Genomic DNA, 16,317 nt, shown 5'->3' with positions numbered 1-16,317 from the left:
GTGAGGAAAGCGCTTCTATGGCGAAGGAGCCTAGGAAAAGCTCACAGGAGATGGAGAGCTCTGGGTGGAGCCCCGAGGAAAAAAGAAGTGGGGAGGACAGGAATGCAGAGGCAAAGACAGGAAAAAATCTAAGCAGAAACCTTTGTGGAAAGCCCTCGCGGGAGGGGAGCAGAGGGGGCTTTCTGCTTCTAGCTTTAAGGCCTGGAGGCGGGAGGACGAGGCCACGGGCACTGCTGCACCGTGATACTGGGCTTTGTCATCTGCCAGCCGAGGAGCCCTGGGGCTGCTTGCAGGCTGGGACAGGCGCGGTGAGGCACCCGGCTCCAGGAAAAGGAGCAAAAATCGCTCCAGGGTACAAGGGTGTGGGCACTGCTGTGAGCATGGAGGGGACAGTCACGGAAATGTGAACCACGCAGAGAGGAGGCAGGGCAGGAGGAAGCTGGCCGGGGGCCAAAGCCGTGGAGAGTGGCACGGGCAGGATTGCTGCAGCAACTTTCATTTCACCATTTTTGCGAGACGGCAACAGGAAGCCAAGGCGTCGAGCTTTGGCTCGTGATTTTTTTTTGGGGGGGGGAGAGAAACGTTAGCTTTCCGATAGCTCTGTGGACAAAGCCCGTGGCAGCTTCCTTCCTGGTCGAACACACCTGGATGCTGGAAGTTTTCACGGAGCACAGGTGAGAAAAGCTGCCCGCGGGGGGCAGGACCGCGTCCGTCCGTGGGCGCTGGCAGCGCGCTCCCTTACCGCACGGTGCCAGCGCCGGCTGGAGTTTATCTCAATTAGTCTGGGCGGCTGATTGGGGTTGCAACAGTCCCGGAGGCTAACGCTCGGGGTGAAGCAGGGGCTGTGGGTTGGTGCTGCCTGCCTGAGCACTGGCGGCTAGGGGAAGATGTGATAAATGACCTTGCTAGGACAGCTGGCTGCCTGCTGCGGGATGCGCGTTCGCCTTGCCAGCTAGCGTGTGCGGGTTGACGATTAACCCGCACACAACACCGCAGAGAGGCACGTGGGGTTTCTTGGTTGAAATCCAGGGCGACCTCCGTACAAGCAAATCAGTGAGTGTCCTGTCTGGGCACTGCTGTTATTGCCCGCAGCAGGATGCGGTGCCCAGGAATGGCGCGGGGCAGGAGGGCTTTGAGCAGGTCCGGCCAGACAGCAGCCCTGGGCGGTTTTAATCCAGCCATTTCTTAATTTCTGCGGTCCGACAGCAAGGAGGCAGCTTGGGAGTGTCCTTTGGGGTGGTGTCACAGTGTCATGGGAACTGCATGGCTCTCGTGCAGGGTGTGAGCAGGTGCTGGGCCAGCCCCGAGCTGTTCTCGCAGGGCAGTGCAGATCAGGAAGCCGCACACGCCAGCACCAGCCACTACCCCAGGTCGTGCAAGGGCGTGGGTGACGCGAAGCAGGCTGCAAAATTCATAATTATTTCCTTTTTATTTCCCCAGGTAGTTCTTGGAGTACAGAGGTGGTCGTAACCAGTTCAGTTTGCTGGCGGAAAGTAGGAGTGACGTGGCACCGAGGAAGAGTTTGGAGGAGATTGAAATGGCAGAGAGTCACGGTGAGCGGGTGCCCCTGGCCATCCCCTCCGCTCCTGCAGACAGGCTTCTGCTGCCCTTCCCTCCCCACTCCCAGCAGCTCACACCAATCTGGCTTGCTTTCGCTTGCTGAGGATAAAGCTTTCCGTCTTTAGCTAGATGCCAGGACCCAGGAAGCCACCGTTTCTCTTTAAAGTGCATTCCTTCATCATCGCAGGGGAGCAGGGCTGTGCAAAGGCGTCTTCACCCGAACATACGTTCATTTCGGGGACCTAGCTTTGTGGCACTGCTTCTTGCAAAACCTGAAGCTTGATAGTAGGAAAAAAGAAAAAAAGAAAAAGAAAAGCAGGAGTCAGAAACAAACAATATACACAAAGACGAGTCACACCCAGTTGTAGGCAGGAAGTGAAAATGTCCGCAAGGCTCCTGACACCATTCCTGCACAAAAATTACAAGTTGTTTTCACTCGCCTCCTGATTTTTACAAACGTAGGGCCAGTTCTGTAGCTTTTCTTTGCAGTGCAAAGTGTAAAGCCTCCTACCTGCCTGAAACAGCTATCCAAACGAGGACGCAGCTATGGGTGACGAGTGCAGGGGAAGATAACCTGCACTACATATGCTGTATATATGTAGGTGAGATGTGTCCTGTGTTGTGATCTGGCCGTAGACAGTGATCTTGCCAGCCCTGCTCTGCTCTTTCCTTAAACATCTAACACAAACCACAGCCAGCAGCCGTTTGCCTCGCCAAAGGAATTTGGGGGCTGCTGCATTGTTTGCTGTAGTGTCCCCACCCGGGCAAACGCTGTCCTCGGGGTGTTGGGGGGAGAGATTCACATCCCTATTGGGGCTGTGCAGAGAAAGCCGGTTAGGAAAAGATGCCAGAGGGGAAGGATTTGGGTTCCCGTGTGCAGACACCGCATATGAAGATCTCTGGCTGCCCTGGGAAGCCACGGGCAGCACTGGTGACCCCAGGCCATGGAGTTTTGGCAGCTGCTTGCCTTGGCACGCATGTCTGTGGCAGGGTACGTGGTCACCACCCAGCCTTTAGGGCTTGGGTTTGTTCAGGTAACGATCAAGTGTCCAAACCTGCAGCTGGGTGATCTGACCTTCACCCTCACGTGCCACAGCAACCCTAGTTCAGGCTGTGAGGGCTGATTTCTCTCAATGTCAGGAATGGATCAGGCTGTTTGCTGTGAGGCTTTTACACGTGGAGAGGCTGTGATGATAATAATGGTGATATCCTTTCAATGTGAAAAGGTGCAGAAAACAATGCAGCTGAGGTCACCCTGAAGAGACCGCGAATGCAAGGGGCTTTCCAGCAGGAGGAAAGGGAGACTCTCAAGAAATGTGAGTATGGGAAGCCACCTGCCTGGTGGCATCAGAGCCATGCCTAAAACATAGCAAGGTCTGGAGAGGGACCAGAGCCCTGCCTGTGGTGGAAGGAGAGGGACAAGCAGGCTGCAGCTGCTCTGAGCATTGCCATGGAGGATCCGCTCCCCAGACTCCAGTGGAGCAATCTTGGTGCTGCCTGAGGAGCCAGAGTACCCCGTAGCGCTCCCCTCTGCCAGCAGCAACTCGTTCTCATTGCTCCCTGGAAGAAAAGCACCTTGGCACTGGGTACCTTCCCCATCAAACTGCGTTCGGTAGAAATAATGCAAATTTTGTAAATAATCCCAGCTCCCAGGGGTGAAAGCCTCCTCCTGAGGCTCACGGTGGGCTGCTGGGGCTGCTTCCTTTGGAGACCCACCTCCTGCTCCTACACGCTTGCTGCAGCCTGACCGTGCAACACCTCTCCCTTCCAGACAAGAAGATGGAGGACAGGGTCAGAAAAATCCTGACCACCTCGTGTGAGAAGATAACCCACCTCTTTTTTATGAAGGACATGCCTGGGCACCTGGCCTATCTCCGGTGAGTATGCGGCCAGAGTGACCCCGCCAACCTTGCTTTCCCCTGGGCAATGTGCCACATCCGTCCCCTAGGCTCAGCTGTGCTCCGGGGCTTTGGTGGGCACCAGCTCCTAGGCAGAAAATTGAAACTGGGAATTGCCACCAGGATCACTCTGGAGGGTCGAAGCAGGTTTTGCTCTGACAGCTTCCTGCTGTAAGGAGGATTAACTAACTATCCTTGCTGGCATTCCATGGAGGGGTCAGGGAGGCATCAGGGCTGAGCTCTGGAGCTGCTCCCACTTAGGCACGGGCTCCCCAGGGCTTGGGGCAGGCAAATGAGGGACGGGTAGGGATGATGGAGAGCATGGTTTGTGCTTTAGGGATAAGTCCTTTGGGTGGAGATATTGCATCTAGCAAGGCAAAAACTCCCCTGAAATTTGAATCTGCTGTGGTGGAATCCACATTTTTCTCATGCCTGTTCTCCTAGGGAACGCATCACGACCCTCAACTCCAAGCTTGCCTTCGACCCCATCCGCGTCGGGCTCTTTGGAAGCAGCGGCGCGGGGAAGAGCACTCTGCTCAACGCCATCCTCCACGAGCGCTTCTTCCTCCCGGTGTCAGGGACACGTGCGTGCACCTCCTGCCAGGTTCAGATCAGCACCTGCAGGAGCAAAGAGTACAAAGCCAATATTTTTCTCCTCTCCAACGAGGTAAGGCTGGGGCTCTGCAGTGGAAGGGGCTTTTTTTGCAGCTTCTCAGCACTGCTGGGTCACCTTCGTGCACTGAGACCTGCTGGGTGCTGGTGGGCAGTGCTGAACCTTGGTCACTGAATCCAAGCATGGTTGAAGCTGGGTGCCCCTGTTCCCCCCCCTCCTGCCCCAGCAGGGTGCCCAGCCCCACGTCCCCGGGCTCGGGGAGCTCTCCAAGGAGCAGCCTCCGGCCCCTCTCGGGGCAGCCTGTGGATCTTGTGGATCTGCAGGAGGTTCCTGCAGCCCATGTTATGGTCTGTCTGGGGAAACCCAAGGGAAGACCAGGGAAAGCAGTAGGTTTCTCCTCTCTGCTCCTTCCTGGAGTGAAGGTCTCTGGCCACTCTTGTGCTTGGGAGCCCCTGTGCTGCTGCTTCCCACTGCTGGTCACAACTGCAGCCGCTCCTGCCCCAGCAAGCTGCTGAATAACGTGCTCCTTTCTCCACCGTGGCAGGAGTGGATGGATGAGGTGAGGAGCCTGGTCACGCTCCTGGAGATGGAGAGAGAGGATGGTGAGCGTGACAGCGATGTACAACACGCCGTTAAAGTGCTGCAGGCTGTCTACGGGGAAGGAGCAGAGAACAGGAATTATGAAGATCTGATGAAAGCCAAGCCTGCCATCACTATTCCCTCCTCCAGAGTTATTACTCTGACAACGACAGAGGTGAGAACATGGGTGTTTTCCAGGACTGTCCAGCCCTCTTCCTGCTGCAGCTGCAGCCTGTGCGCTGCACAAACCTCCTCGGAAGCACCCAGAGCTTTGCCCCGGTGCTGGGGCCATTGCTTGCAGAGGAAAGTGGTTGCTTGCACACTTTCTACTTGCAGAGAGTCTCTGCCAGGCATCGCTTGCCACTGTGCTATCTGCTAAGGCATTGTGGTCGGCGTGTTTATTTGCCACGGTACTTCTCAGTGCACACACGACACTTCATTGCCAGCGTGTCCCTTGTGCAGCTTGTTGCGCTGTTTTGGCGGTTTGCTCTTTTTCAGGCTGCTTGGAGGTTTTATTTCTGTATAGAATCACGGAATCACCTAGGTTGGAAGAGACCTTCAAGGTCGCCGAGTCCAACCATCCACCTGACCTCCCGAGTCCCATCACTGAGCCATGTCCCTTAGTGCCACGGCCATGCATCTCTTAAAGACCTCCAGGGATGCGGACTCCTCCACACTCTCTATGAAGAAATTCTGCCTAATATCCTAATCTAAACCTCCCCCTGCACAATTTGAGACCATTAATGGAGGGCAAACGTTAATTTGCTTATGGTGTTCCAGGCAGAAGCTCTCTCCCACAAACTGGACCCGTACATCCGCAACCAGGAGGGCAGTGAGGGGATCAAGGCGGAGAATCCCTCCGATGAGGAGGCGAACACAGCCCCCTGCAACGAGCAGATGCGGCTCTGGCCCCTCATCAAGTATGTGCAAGTGACCCTTCCTGCGTCTGACTTCGTGCCTGAAGGTGTCATCTTTGTGGACATCCCGGGGATGGGCGATTCCAACAAGAAGAGGGATGAAATGTGGAAAGAGGTGACTGGCAGGTGGGACCAGTGCAGGGGGGTGGGAAGCCCTCTGGTCTTGTCACAAGGGAGGCTGCAAAAAGACCAGGGGTTGGTGGCAAGGGAAAGAAGCCACAGCCGAGCAGGTAGTGGCTGTGTGCTCCCTCTGCAGCAGTGGGATGCCCCAAGCTCTCCTGCAGCGTACCAGCAGAGCCATGGGATGTCCAAGCTCAGGCAGCCCCCCCCGGGGCCATGTCTGCAACCACCGTCCCGGCACGGGCACTGATGCAGCGCTTTCAGGCCTTAGCTCCTGGTTCGGTGTCCTCGGTGCTTCCGTGTCCCATCTGACTCTTCTCCTCTCTTTCCCCCCAGAGCATCCTGGAGTGCACATCCATTTGGGTCGTTGCTGATGTTGAACGTGTTTTTGGGGCCAGCACACATGAAAACATGCTGAAAGAGGCGATTACAGCTTGCATGATTGGCAAGTGCAGCGATATCACCTTTGTGGTCACCAAGATGGATAAGATTAACGTGGATGAGTACCTGAGGTAAAGAACAGCTCCATCCTTTTGTCAGGGTGGCAGAGAAGCCTTCGTGCCTCCATCAGAGCAGGCTGGATGCTATTTACCCATGGCACTTCCAGGTCTCATTCATAGTGTGTCCTACCCACCCTGCGTATGGAAAACGGCATTCCACGTAACGAACCATTCCCACTGATATTTTCATTATTTTTCCTACGCATTCAAGAACCTTAGCACCCAGAGCTCTTTACAGCACAACCCCATCACCATGCCTGCCTTTCCCAGGCTCATTTTGCCCCTTTGCTCTTCTGCCTCAGCTCCACGCTCGGCGCTGCCCCATCCCCTCTGCTTTTATTGCTGTCTTTCTGACCAAGGCACATCATCCGCTTCCTTTGGCATTTGTGCTGATGTCTCCCTGCCCAAAAGGTCTGGGGGATTTGCCCTTTCCTTCCACCTGCATTAGGCTGTTGGGGATCCCAGCACACCTGTAATTCAGAGGAGTCTGAAGGTACTGCCTTGTTCTGTAACAGCCCAAATTAAAGGATTAGAGCTCTTAAGCACTGGCGTGTCCCTGGGCCTCTTGTAAGCCAAGAAACCCGGTGATGTCGATGTCATTATGGGCTGCCATTTTGCTGCCAGCTGTGCTGCGTGCTGTCCCTGAAGGACATGCTTTAGGGTTCAGCTTTGCCATACCTACTTAAAGTCTTTTTTTTCTCCTTTTCATTTCCCAGGAACCATCCCAGTGCACCGGTAAGTACCTGCTGGCTGCTTTCAGTGGCCAAAAACCAAATTCCTTTTCTGATTGCATATTCCAACTGGTGGGGCCACTGCACAGGCTCCACCAGCATCCTGCAGGCTTGCTAGCAGCTTTGCCTCCGTGCAGGTGAAGTTTGGTGGTTTGGGGAATATTCTCATAACACTCTCTATCATTTGCCATCTAGAAGGATCTAACAACGCGCGATGCCATTTTGGAGACGAAAAGAGACCTGAAAACAAGAAAGACCAGAGCAATAAGGGACAGGATGCAGGTAGAGTACACCTTTTTTATTTTGGTAACAAATGCATCTGTTACAGTACTAATGTTTGTGCACGTGTCTTTTCCCATGCAGTGTATTTGCCTCCTTTTCTTCCCATTTGCCATGAAAACAAAAATGGCAACATCTAACTTTCTAATCTAGGTAATATCTTGTGGCCAGGTTTATCAAATTATCGGGCACCTGGAAGAGAGGTGCTGGCCTGTGGCAGCTGCACCAGTGATCCTCTGTCTGCTGTTATGAGCCCCTTCTGTCACTGACTAGCTTTAAATGCAGCTGTGGGCTGCGTGTCTCCTCCTTCCTGCCCAATCTGTCCGTGGATGTGGCTCGCACCAGCACCCTTGTTCTTGGTTGCACCAGTACAAATACAGCGAGGTCTGAGGCAATTACATAGGCTCCCGCATCAGGGTTTGTCTGCGTGAGAAGGCTGGCCCGTGACAGCACAACAGCCTTTAAAACATCATTCAGCAAGGCCTTTGACACGGTCTCCCACAGTATTCTCCTGGAGAAGCTGGCAGCCCATGGCTTGGACATGTACACCCTTTGCTGGGATAAAAACTGGCTGGACAACCAGGCCCAGAGAGTGGTGGTGAACGGAGTGAAATCCAGCTGGCAACGGGTCACCAGCGGTGTTCCCTGGGGGTCGGTGTTGGGGCCCATCCTCTTTAGTATCTTTGTTGATGACTTGGATGAGGGAATTGAGAGCACCCTCAGTACATTTTCAGATGACACCAAGTTGGGGGGAAGTGTCAATCTGCCAGAGGGTAGGAAGGCCCTGCGGAGGGACCCGGACAGGATGGGTCGATGGGCAGAGGTGAATGCGATGAGATTCAGCACGGCTAAGTGCCGGGTCCTGCACTTTGGCCACAACAACCCCATGCAGCGCTACAGGCTTGGGGCAGAGTGGCTGGAAAGCCACATCTGGGGGTGTTGGTTGATAGTCGCCTGAACATGAAGTGCCCAGGTGGCCAAGAAGGCCAACGGCATCCTGCCTTGTGTCAGGAGTAGTGCAGCCAGCAGGAGCAGGGAGGTGATCGTCCCCCTGTGCTCTGCTCTGGTGAGGCCGCACCTCGAGTGCTGTGCTCAGCTTTGGGCCCATCACTACAAGAAGGATATCGGGGCCCTGGAGCGTGTCCAGAGAAGGGCTACAAAGCTGGTGAGGGGTATGGGACACAAGTCCTGTGAGGAGTGGCTGAGGGAGCTGGGGGTGTTTAGTCTGGAGCAGAGGAGACTCAGGGCAGAGCTCATCGCTCTCTACAACTACCTGAAAGGAAGCTGTGGGGAGCTGGGGGTCGGCCTCTTCTCACAGGTAACCAGTGATAGGACTAGAGGGAACGGCCTCAAGTTGTGCCAGGGGAGGTTCAGGTTGGAAATGAGGAGACATTTCTGCTCAGAAAGAGCAGTCAGGCGTTGGGACGGGTTGCCCAGGGAGGTGGTGGCGTCACCGTCCCTAGGGGTGTTCAAGGGAAGGTTGGACGTGGAGCCGATGCAGATACTGCTGCATCCTGGTTTGCCCACAGCGCAAACATTCCTGTAGCCTTCCCTTCCCCACACAACAAAAGCCAGGCAGACAGGTCCATAGAGGGAAGTCGAGAGCAGAAGGTGCAGGGCCCTGCGCTGCTTCAGGCACCTGTTGCACGCTCACGTTGCACGCTCTTGTGTTTCAGAGGAGACTGCCCAGCGACACAGAGGTGCTGCAGAAGTCGGACCTGGTGTTCACCGTCAGTGCCAAGGAGTACTGGAACCCCACGGTCCTCATGGAGGAGGATACAGGTGAGGAATGGGCGGTGTGTTTGCTGCAAGTCCTCCTGCCTGTGCACCGATTTCCATTCGTGGTGGGAAAGCAATAAAGGTTGCTTTTATATTCTCTTTCAGAAATCTCCAGACTAAGGGACCAAATCAGGAAGCTGTACCTGAACATGAAGAGAAATCAGCTGCAAGAGAACATGCAGGAAATCCTTGTCATCTTCTCCCTGGTGGACGTTTACCACGCCGTGCAGCTCAGCCCGGTACGTGTGGCTGCGACCCCTGCACGCTGCCACCATCCCATTCCTTCTGTGGCTGTGGGGCCGGGTAGCTCATCCTTCTCAGGAAACAAACGCAAAGCTACCCTTGCTATCCTGAAGTGACCTAAATAGAGGTTTGCTGCTTGCATGGAGAAATTCAGCAATGCCAGGAGGAGAGGAGCATCCCTGGGATGCCTTTTGCCTGGTTCACCCAGCTGTGAAGCTGCGCCAAGGCCAAGGCCTGCATCCAAACCCATTTTCTGATTAGCTGCTTGGCTCTCTTTGGAGAGGATGAAAAAGCAAGAAAGCTGCAGAGGTTGAGCAAGCTTTGCCAGCCGTGTAGTCCCGTTGCCTGTTATCTCCTCATCTTCCTCATCTTCTTGGCCCTCTCACGTGGTGCCAGTGAGAGGCAGGCTCTAGCTTCCCCCTCAGTGGTCTTGGTTTAGATTTGAGCTGCTCAGGATGCTCCAGTGAGGACATTTCTGGAGTGTGCTGACCTTGCACTCAGCAGCTGTGTCAAGGCTTGTGCTGTCCCACTTTTCCAGGGTCCAACCGCGCAGCAGGACGGGCTTAACACGTTTGTGTCAATGAAGATCCAGGAGCTGAAGAGGATCGCTCAGAGCATTTTTGACCTGATGGATTTGCCTCTTATCAAGGGGGTGAAGTCTGCCAAAAGCTCATACAAGAGGAAAATTGAAAAGATCTTTGCGGTGAGTGGCGCAGGTCTGCCCCACGCTCTGAGGCTGGATAGGATTATTTCATTTTCTGTCTTGCAATTTCCATCACCATCAGCTGAGTTTCTCTCACTCATTAATCACTGACGGATGCTTTGAGGTCTGCGGGTAAGAGACAGGGTAAGTTCTTGCTGCTACTCAGTGTTACTTTGGCTTAGAAATGAGAGCTTGAGTCGAGGGAAAAAACCACAGACATGTTAAAGACATGCCCCTACAGCTGCATACTCATCCTGCAGAGATCTTTTTTCCTTGATATAGGGGGGACACTAAGTGATGGTGTGTTTCTAAACAGTTGAAATGAGCATCTTCCAGGCTTAGACCCCAACCTAGTTTTGCCATCTTTAGAGCTATCCACCCTGAGCAAACACAGGCACGCTGCAGGAGGCACCAAAGGTTAAAACAGGACATCATTTAATTCCTGCTTTTCTCTCACCGTGGCATTTGCTACCAGTAGCTTAGGCAGCTCTGCAATTACACGTGAAGGGCTTGGCCCTGGGAGCAGCGCTGCTGCTGGTGGCTCTGCTCACACTAGCTGTGTTCCTCCTTCTGCAGATGGGCGAAAAGTCCAGAGGCTTCCACAGGACCCTGAAAGCCGCGTGCAGGAGGAACGGGGTGTACGTGTCCCGTGTCTTTCATCGTGTAGACATCAACAACTGCCTGGCTGAGCCTATCTACACAGAAATTGATATTATGTTTGCAAACATATTCAGGTGAGAGCAGTGGGCAAGCAGGAACCAAGCCACATTTTCTTGGAAACTCCAAGAAAAGAGTTCTCCTGGAAAGCCATCTGCAGGCAACCTTGTCTGGGAAGCACTTGGGTCTTTATCTCTTCCTCCGTCAAAAACCTAAGCTAGCATTACATTGTCTACTCACTGAGGCAAGCTAAAAATGTCCAACTGCAATTCTTTTACTTAGGCAAAGCTTCTAATTGACTTACATGTCTCAGCAACTTCCACATCTCTCTCCCTGTCGCTACTGATCTTCCCCCACTGATCTTGGGTAGACCTGTGTGGAGGCAGGAGTTGGACTCGATGATCCTTGCGGGTCCCTCCCAGCTGGGGATATTTTATGATTCCATGATTCCCCCAGCCCCCAGCCTCTGTTTGCCTGAAATCCGGACTGATGTACCACATTAACTATGTAATATAGAAATTACAGTGGCATTTGCAGCTCCATCCTTTCCTGCTCCATGTTTTACATGGGTTCAGGCGTAATAAAAAAAAAATTAATGCCTTTTTATTTACCAGTCCCCAAAGAAGAGGGAGCCAGCCAGATAGCCCAGGTAGCGAGGACGTCTCTGCGGTGGAGTTGGAAGCTGTGTGTCTTCTGATAAGAGAAGCTTACCTTGGTTGGCAACCTGCAGAGAATAAGTGAGGCGGGGGAAGCCCACAGGGGTCTAACAGTTTTTGGGTCTCATCCACGCAGAAAACAGACGCTCACGAGGACCAGTCTGCAGGCTGCCATCAATGAGTTCAGCACGGAGGTAAAAGGCAGATTCACGACGTTTGCGAAGGACACGGATATGAATGAGTCCAAGCTCAAATTCCTCTTACAAGAGGTGAGTGTGAAACGGGGGAAGCCCGGTGAGATATCCCTGTGTACCTGGCACAGCCCTGGGAGTGGGCACCAGCCCCTTGGCAGGAGCTCAGGGGCTGCAGCATGCGGAAAAGTCTGCCGTGCGTCGTGTAAGCAGCTTTGGCTGGAGGTCTGGTACAACCTCTGACGACCAGTAGTTGCTATTCAGCATCAGGTGCAGCAGGATTGCTTTTAATGCTGAGCCACAGACAGCTCACACTTCATCCTTGGGGTATCATGAGGTGGTTTGGTGGATGCTCTGCTAGAAGGTCGTAAATGAGAACTCCAGGTGACCAGACCCAAGGGATCTGGTCTGTGTAAAGGCTGGGGCGAACCCTGGTGTGCTCCACCTGCTCCTCACCTCGGAGCATTTATTTGTTCTGCTGGTGAATGGGGGTTTGGAGGTGCTGGTAAATGCTCTGCGCTAATTCCTGCAGACCAACGTCATCATGAGAGCTCTCGAAAGAGAAATTCTTTTGAAAAAGAAGACTATCTATGAGTCCCTTGTGTTGTCCATCCAAAGCACCTTAACGCCTTATTACAAAGGTAAGACTGGTTTTCCAGCTAATTCTGTAGCTGACGCTGTGAATTCGTTGTCTGGCCCTGGGACACATTTTCCCAGCTTGTGTGTGGAGTCTACAGAAGCCTTTGCTCTCGCTGGCTGCAGGAGGCTGTATAAATTTGTGCCTCCGAGTGATGCATTCAGCAGGTCACAGCCTTCTTAGTAGGGAAGAAAACATTTGAGTTCCAAACCCTCCTGCATAAATTCCTTGTATTTTTGATGCCATTGCTGCCTCCCGTGGTGGGACCCACCACACTTTTCTTGTGGATCAAATGAAGGCTCTTCATCCCCGGGGAGGAGATAGCAGCACGTGGGGCTGGGGAGTGGAGACCTTGTCCGAGGGTACCGGAGGGGAACTATACCTGGGCCTGGGCAAGGCCTGGATGGCTGTGGAAGGTTTTGCTGTTGGGTGAAGGAATTTTTTAGGATGGCAAAAGTAGCTTAGGAAGAGGGGGACTGGGAGGTAGAAGTCTGCCAGCAGCAGGTTCGTGGGCAGCATGGCCTCAGTGTGAGCTCTGCACCCAAAGACCACCCCAGCTCGTCTGCCCAAACACGCTGCGGGCTCCTGACAGCAGTCTGATGTTTCCCGCCTTTGCCCAACAGAGGCTGATAAGATAAGTGGGAAGGATACGTACAAGCATATGAAAAGCGTGCTGACAGAGAGCATCGAGCTGGAGGTACGGCAGGCGATGTTCGAAAAAGCGAAGGAGGAGATGATGAGCCAGTTCCAGGACCTGACGGTGAGTCACACTGCAAAAATTGTTGTTGGAACTGCAAAAACTGTTGTTGGAAATCCAGGCTGGGTTAGCAGAAATTGTGACAGACAGCTAAAGGCTGGACGGCCCTCCACGCAAACCGGTGGTCGCTGCAGAGCGCTTGTGATGCTCCGGGAGATTTTATGGATCCTGTGGGATGTCGTTACTGTTTGAGGCGAGATGCAGGTTGTTCCGCAACGTTACCAATGTGACGGCTGTCGGAAATTCTGGTGAAAAAATCTTTATCAACTTCAGCTGCCTGGACTTGCTCCAGTCTGACTTTTGCAGTGGCTCAGTATAGCACTTCAAGTCTCTTTCTGTCCTGAGAAATGAAAACATCAAACTGGATTTTGGTTTGGCTTAATTTCCCTGGTTGTCCCCAGAACCAGCTTTGGCCTCTTAGTAAGCAAAAATTTTAGTTTATTAGGTGGGGATTTCCTACTTTGATCCCTTCGACTCCAGATTTCTGGCTTCCTATGAACTCTCCTCCACCTCATCCCAGGCCACTCAGACTCATTCATGTGTGTTGAAACCTGATGGATTCGAGCCACTCACAGTTATCTGAGGGAAGCCCATTTCTGCTGGCCAAAGATCTGGCACGCTGGCTTGACCAGAGACAATGGGCACCTAGGGGGGGTGCGGGCTCCCCTCCTCGACTCCTCAGCTGCCTTGGGCATTGCAGAAGGTCAGGTTCATGCTTCCCCAGCAAGTTTCTTGGGAATGCCAGTGCCAAGGCTGCCGTCACTGGCATCACAGCCTTGGCCATCCCAGCAGATAACAGTGCACAGTGGCAGCTCCTGGAGCTCGAGGGCTTCAGAGCGCAGTGCTGCAGCAGGCTTTGTGTAAGGAGGCCTCCAGCGCAGCTTCTCTCCGCAAACGACATCAGAGTGATGCTGTCGTCCTCTCTGATTGCAGGAGCAGATGACCACGAAGCTGAGCAAGGACTTCCTCGGCATGCTCAGCGTCATTTTCAGCCAGTGTGACACACCGGTCAGCACGCTGCCCGGTACGCTCTGAGCTCTCCTCTCCGGGACGTGTTTGGTGGGTGGGTGGGAGGGGGCTTGGGAGCAGATTTGGGGTGAATAAAACAGCTGGGGTGTCCTAAAACAGCTGGGTCTGTAGCTCCTGAGCGTCCTTGCACATTTGCATTCATTTATACTTTTGTACATTTGTATTGTTTTATTATCATTCTGTGCAAAAAAAGGCCAACCAAGTCTGTTTCTTTTTGCTTTTCTCCTTGCAGTTCTGCAGGAAGAATGCCAAGAAATCCTGGATTTGCTGAACAACTTGTGACAGCCTGGCCAAAAGGCCAAAAAGGCCGGCAAGAAGAGGGTTTCTTTACATTTTTAGCAATTTTTTTTTTTTGGCTTTTATGTTTCATTGTTTTTAACCAGTCAGTTCAGTGCTTTGCTGTGGTGGCCAGCTTGAAGTAGAAATTTTAAAGATGCCAGGGGTTAGACTGAGCAGCTTGAACACAGGCTCATAAGGACCCAGAATGGAGTGGGTCCCTTGTGGGTCCCGTGTCACCACCCTTGTGCAGGGGCTTTTCCCCTTGCTGTCCTTTTCCAGTGAGCACTGGAGATGCAACCATGAGACCTCGGTTGCTTTCTTGAACATGTTTCAGGAAATAGGACAACAGATGATGAGTTTAATCGCATTTGTACAAAAATTTAATAGTTTATGTGTAGTTTTTATGCTGTTCATAAAGGTAAATCCCTTTCTTCTATGCATATCAGTTCTCAAGTATAAGCCAGCAGGGTAAGACACCTATGTCTGAATTAAAGCCAGAGCCATCCACAGAGAAATTGGTTGTGTGGCGTATAAACAGCAAAAGCCACGAAAGTGCAACTCGGCTGGAAATTCTTTACCTGAAATCTAATAAAATACAAACCTTCTTGGGCCATGTGTGACTGATACTCTTCAAAATGCAAAAGAAGCGATCGGGCTACTCAGTTGGGTGCTTTACATTCAGGAGAAACCTCGTAAAAACTCTCGAGAAACTGCCTTTCTTTGCTGCAGCTGCACTTTGCAATTTCCCCATCTTACATCCCCCAGAGAGCGATGGCAGTGGGCCCACACCAGCCCTGAGGACGGCGGTTGTTTGCTATCAGGTCAGCATTTCCCTTTGGTCCTCCGTGCCTCAGTTTCCCCGTGTGTGCTTCCGGGCAGCAACAGCTCCTGCAGGCCGTGGGCTGAGCGCTCTGCCCTGCTGTGCTCCGTGGGGTGGCTGCGAAGGGACGGCAAAGTGGGGACCCCTGCAGCTCCGTGCCCCGAGGCATGGTGCCCTGAGGCACAGTGGCAGAGCACACAGCGCGTGGCAGGGCCATAGCGCAGTGCCATAACGCGTGGCAGTGCCATAAAACATGACAGTGCCATCGCACGTGGTAGTGCCATTACACGCAGCAGTGCCATAGCGCATGGCAGCGCCACAGTGTGCGTGTGGCAGTGGCACAGCACACGGCAGCGTCATAGCACAGTGCCATAGCGCCCAGCAGAGCCATAGCACCAGGCGGTGCCATGGCACCTGGTAGTGCCGTAGTGCATGGCAGTGCCATAGCGCACAGCAGCGCCAAAGCACTTGGCAATGCCATAGCATGGGGCAGTGCCACAGCCCGGAGCAGTGCAACAGCACAGTGCCACAACCCGGAGCAGTGCTACAGTACAGTGCTACAGCCCAGGGCAGTGCCATAGCACAGTGCCACAGCCCAGGACAGTGCCATAGCACAGTGCCACAGCCCAGAGCAGTGCCACAGCCCGGAGCAATGCTATAGCACAGTGCCACAGCCCGGAGCAGTGCCATAGCACAGTGCCAAAGCCCAGAGCAGTGCCACAGCCCGGAGCAGTGCCGTAGCACAGTGCCACAATGCGGGACAGTGCCATAGCACAGTGCCAAAGCCCAGAGCAGTGCCATAGCACAGTGCCATAGCCCAGGACAGTGCCACAGCACAGTGCCATAGCCTGGAGCAGTGTCACAGCACGGTGCCACAGCAGAGGGCAGTGCCATAGCACAGTGCCAAAGCCCAGAGCAGTGCTAAAGCACTGTGCCACGGCCCAGAGCAGTGCCATACACAGTGCCAGAGCCCGGGACAGTGCCACAGCACAGTGCCACAGCCCGGAGCAGTGCCATACACAGTGCCACAGCCCAGCACAGTGCCACAGCCCAGTGCCATAGCCCAGCACAGTGCCGTAGCACAGTGCCACAACGTGGGACAGTGCCACAGCCCAGTGCCATAGCCCAGAGCAGTGCCACAGCACAGTGCCATAGCCTGGAGCACTGTCACAGCACGGTGCCACAGCAGAGGGCAGTGCCATAGCACAGTGCCATAGCCCAGCACAGTGCCACAGCCCAGAGCAGTGCCACAGCCCGGAGCAGCTCCGCAGCCCCCAGCCGTACCCCTCCCAAGGCTCTGCCTGCCCCCAGTCCCCCCAAGCCCTGCCTTCCCCCCCCCCCCCCCCCCCCCCCAGCCCGTCCCCGTCTC

The 16,317-nt window shown here is 53.9% G+C and overlaps 2 protein-coding genes across 2 annotated transcripts in view; one reads left to right on the top strand and one right to left on the bottom strand.

Moving 5' to 3' along the window:
- LOC308191609 (uncharacterized protein) overlaps positions 1-16,317 on the bottom strand; it is a 78,621-nt gene that overhangs the window by 49,172 nt on the left and 13,132 nt on the right. The window lies entirely within an intron of this gene.
- LOC308193647 (nuclear GTPase SLIP-GC-like) lies at positions 368-14,737 on the top strand. Its single transcript, XM_080588587.1, has 19 exons — positions 368-674; positions 1,441-1,553; positions 2,787-2,876; positions 3,332-3,437; positions 3,903-4,125; positions 4,616-4,825; positions 5,431-5,682; positions 6,024-6,199; positions 6,904-6,922; positions 7,114-7,200; positions 8,874-8,979; positions 9,082-9,215; positions 9,758-9,922; positions 10,499-10,656; positions 11,372-11,504; positions 11,959-12,067; positions 12,687-12,823; positions 13,754-13,844; positions 14,082-14,737. The coding sequence occupies exons 2-19, from the start codon at positions 1,538-1,540 to the stop codon at positions 14,129-14,131; spliced, it is 2,262 nt and encodes a 753-aa protein (XP_080444713.1). The 5' UTR covers positions 368-674; positions 1,441-1,537; the 3' UTR covers positions 14,132-14,737.

The sequence above is a fragment of the Anser brachyrhynchus genome (assembly GCF_964034855.1).
Source record: "Anser brachyrhynchus genome assembly, chromosome: 3".
In the NCBI taxonomy this organism is placed as follows: domain Eukaryota; kingdom Metazoa; phylum Chordata; class Aves; order Anseriformes; family Anatidae; genus Anser; species Anser brachyrhynchus.
This window is presented reverse-complemented; position numbering and strand designations above follow the sequence as displayed.

Bases quoted from the DNA above. Each gene is read 5' to 3' on its own strand.
- LOC308193647 (XM_080588587.1), top strand. The intron at 7,201-8,873 runs GTAGAGTACACC...CTTGTGTTTCAG, and splicing joins CAATAAGGGACAGGATGCAG to AGGAGACTGCCCAGCGACAC. The intron at 12,824-13,753 runs GTGAGTCACACT...CTCTGATTGCAG, and splicing joins GCCAGTTCCAGGACCTGACG to GAGCAGATGACCACGAAGCT.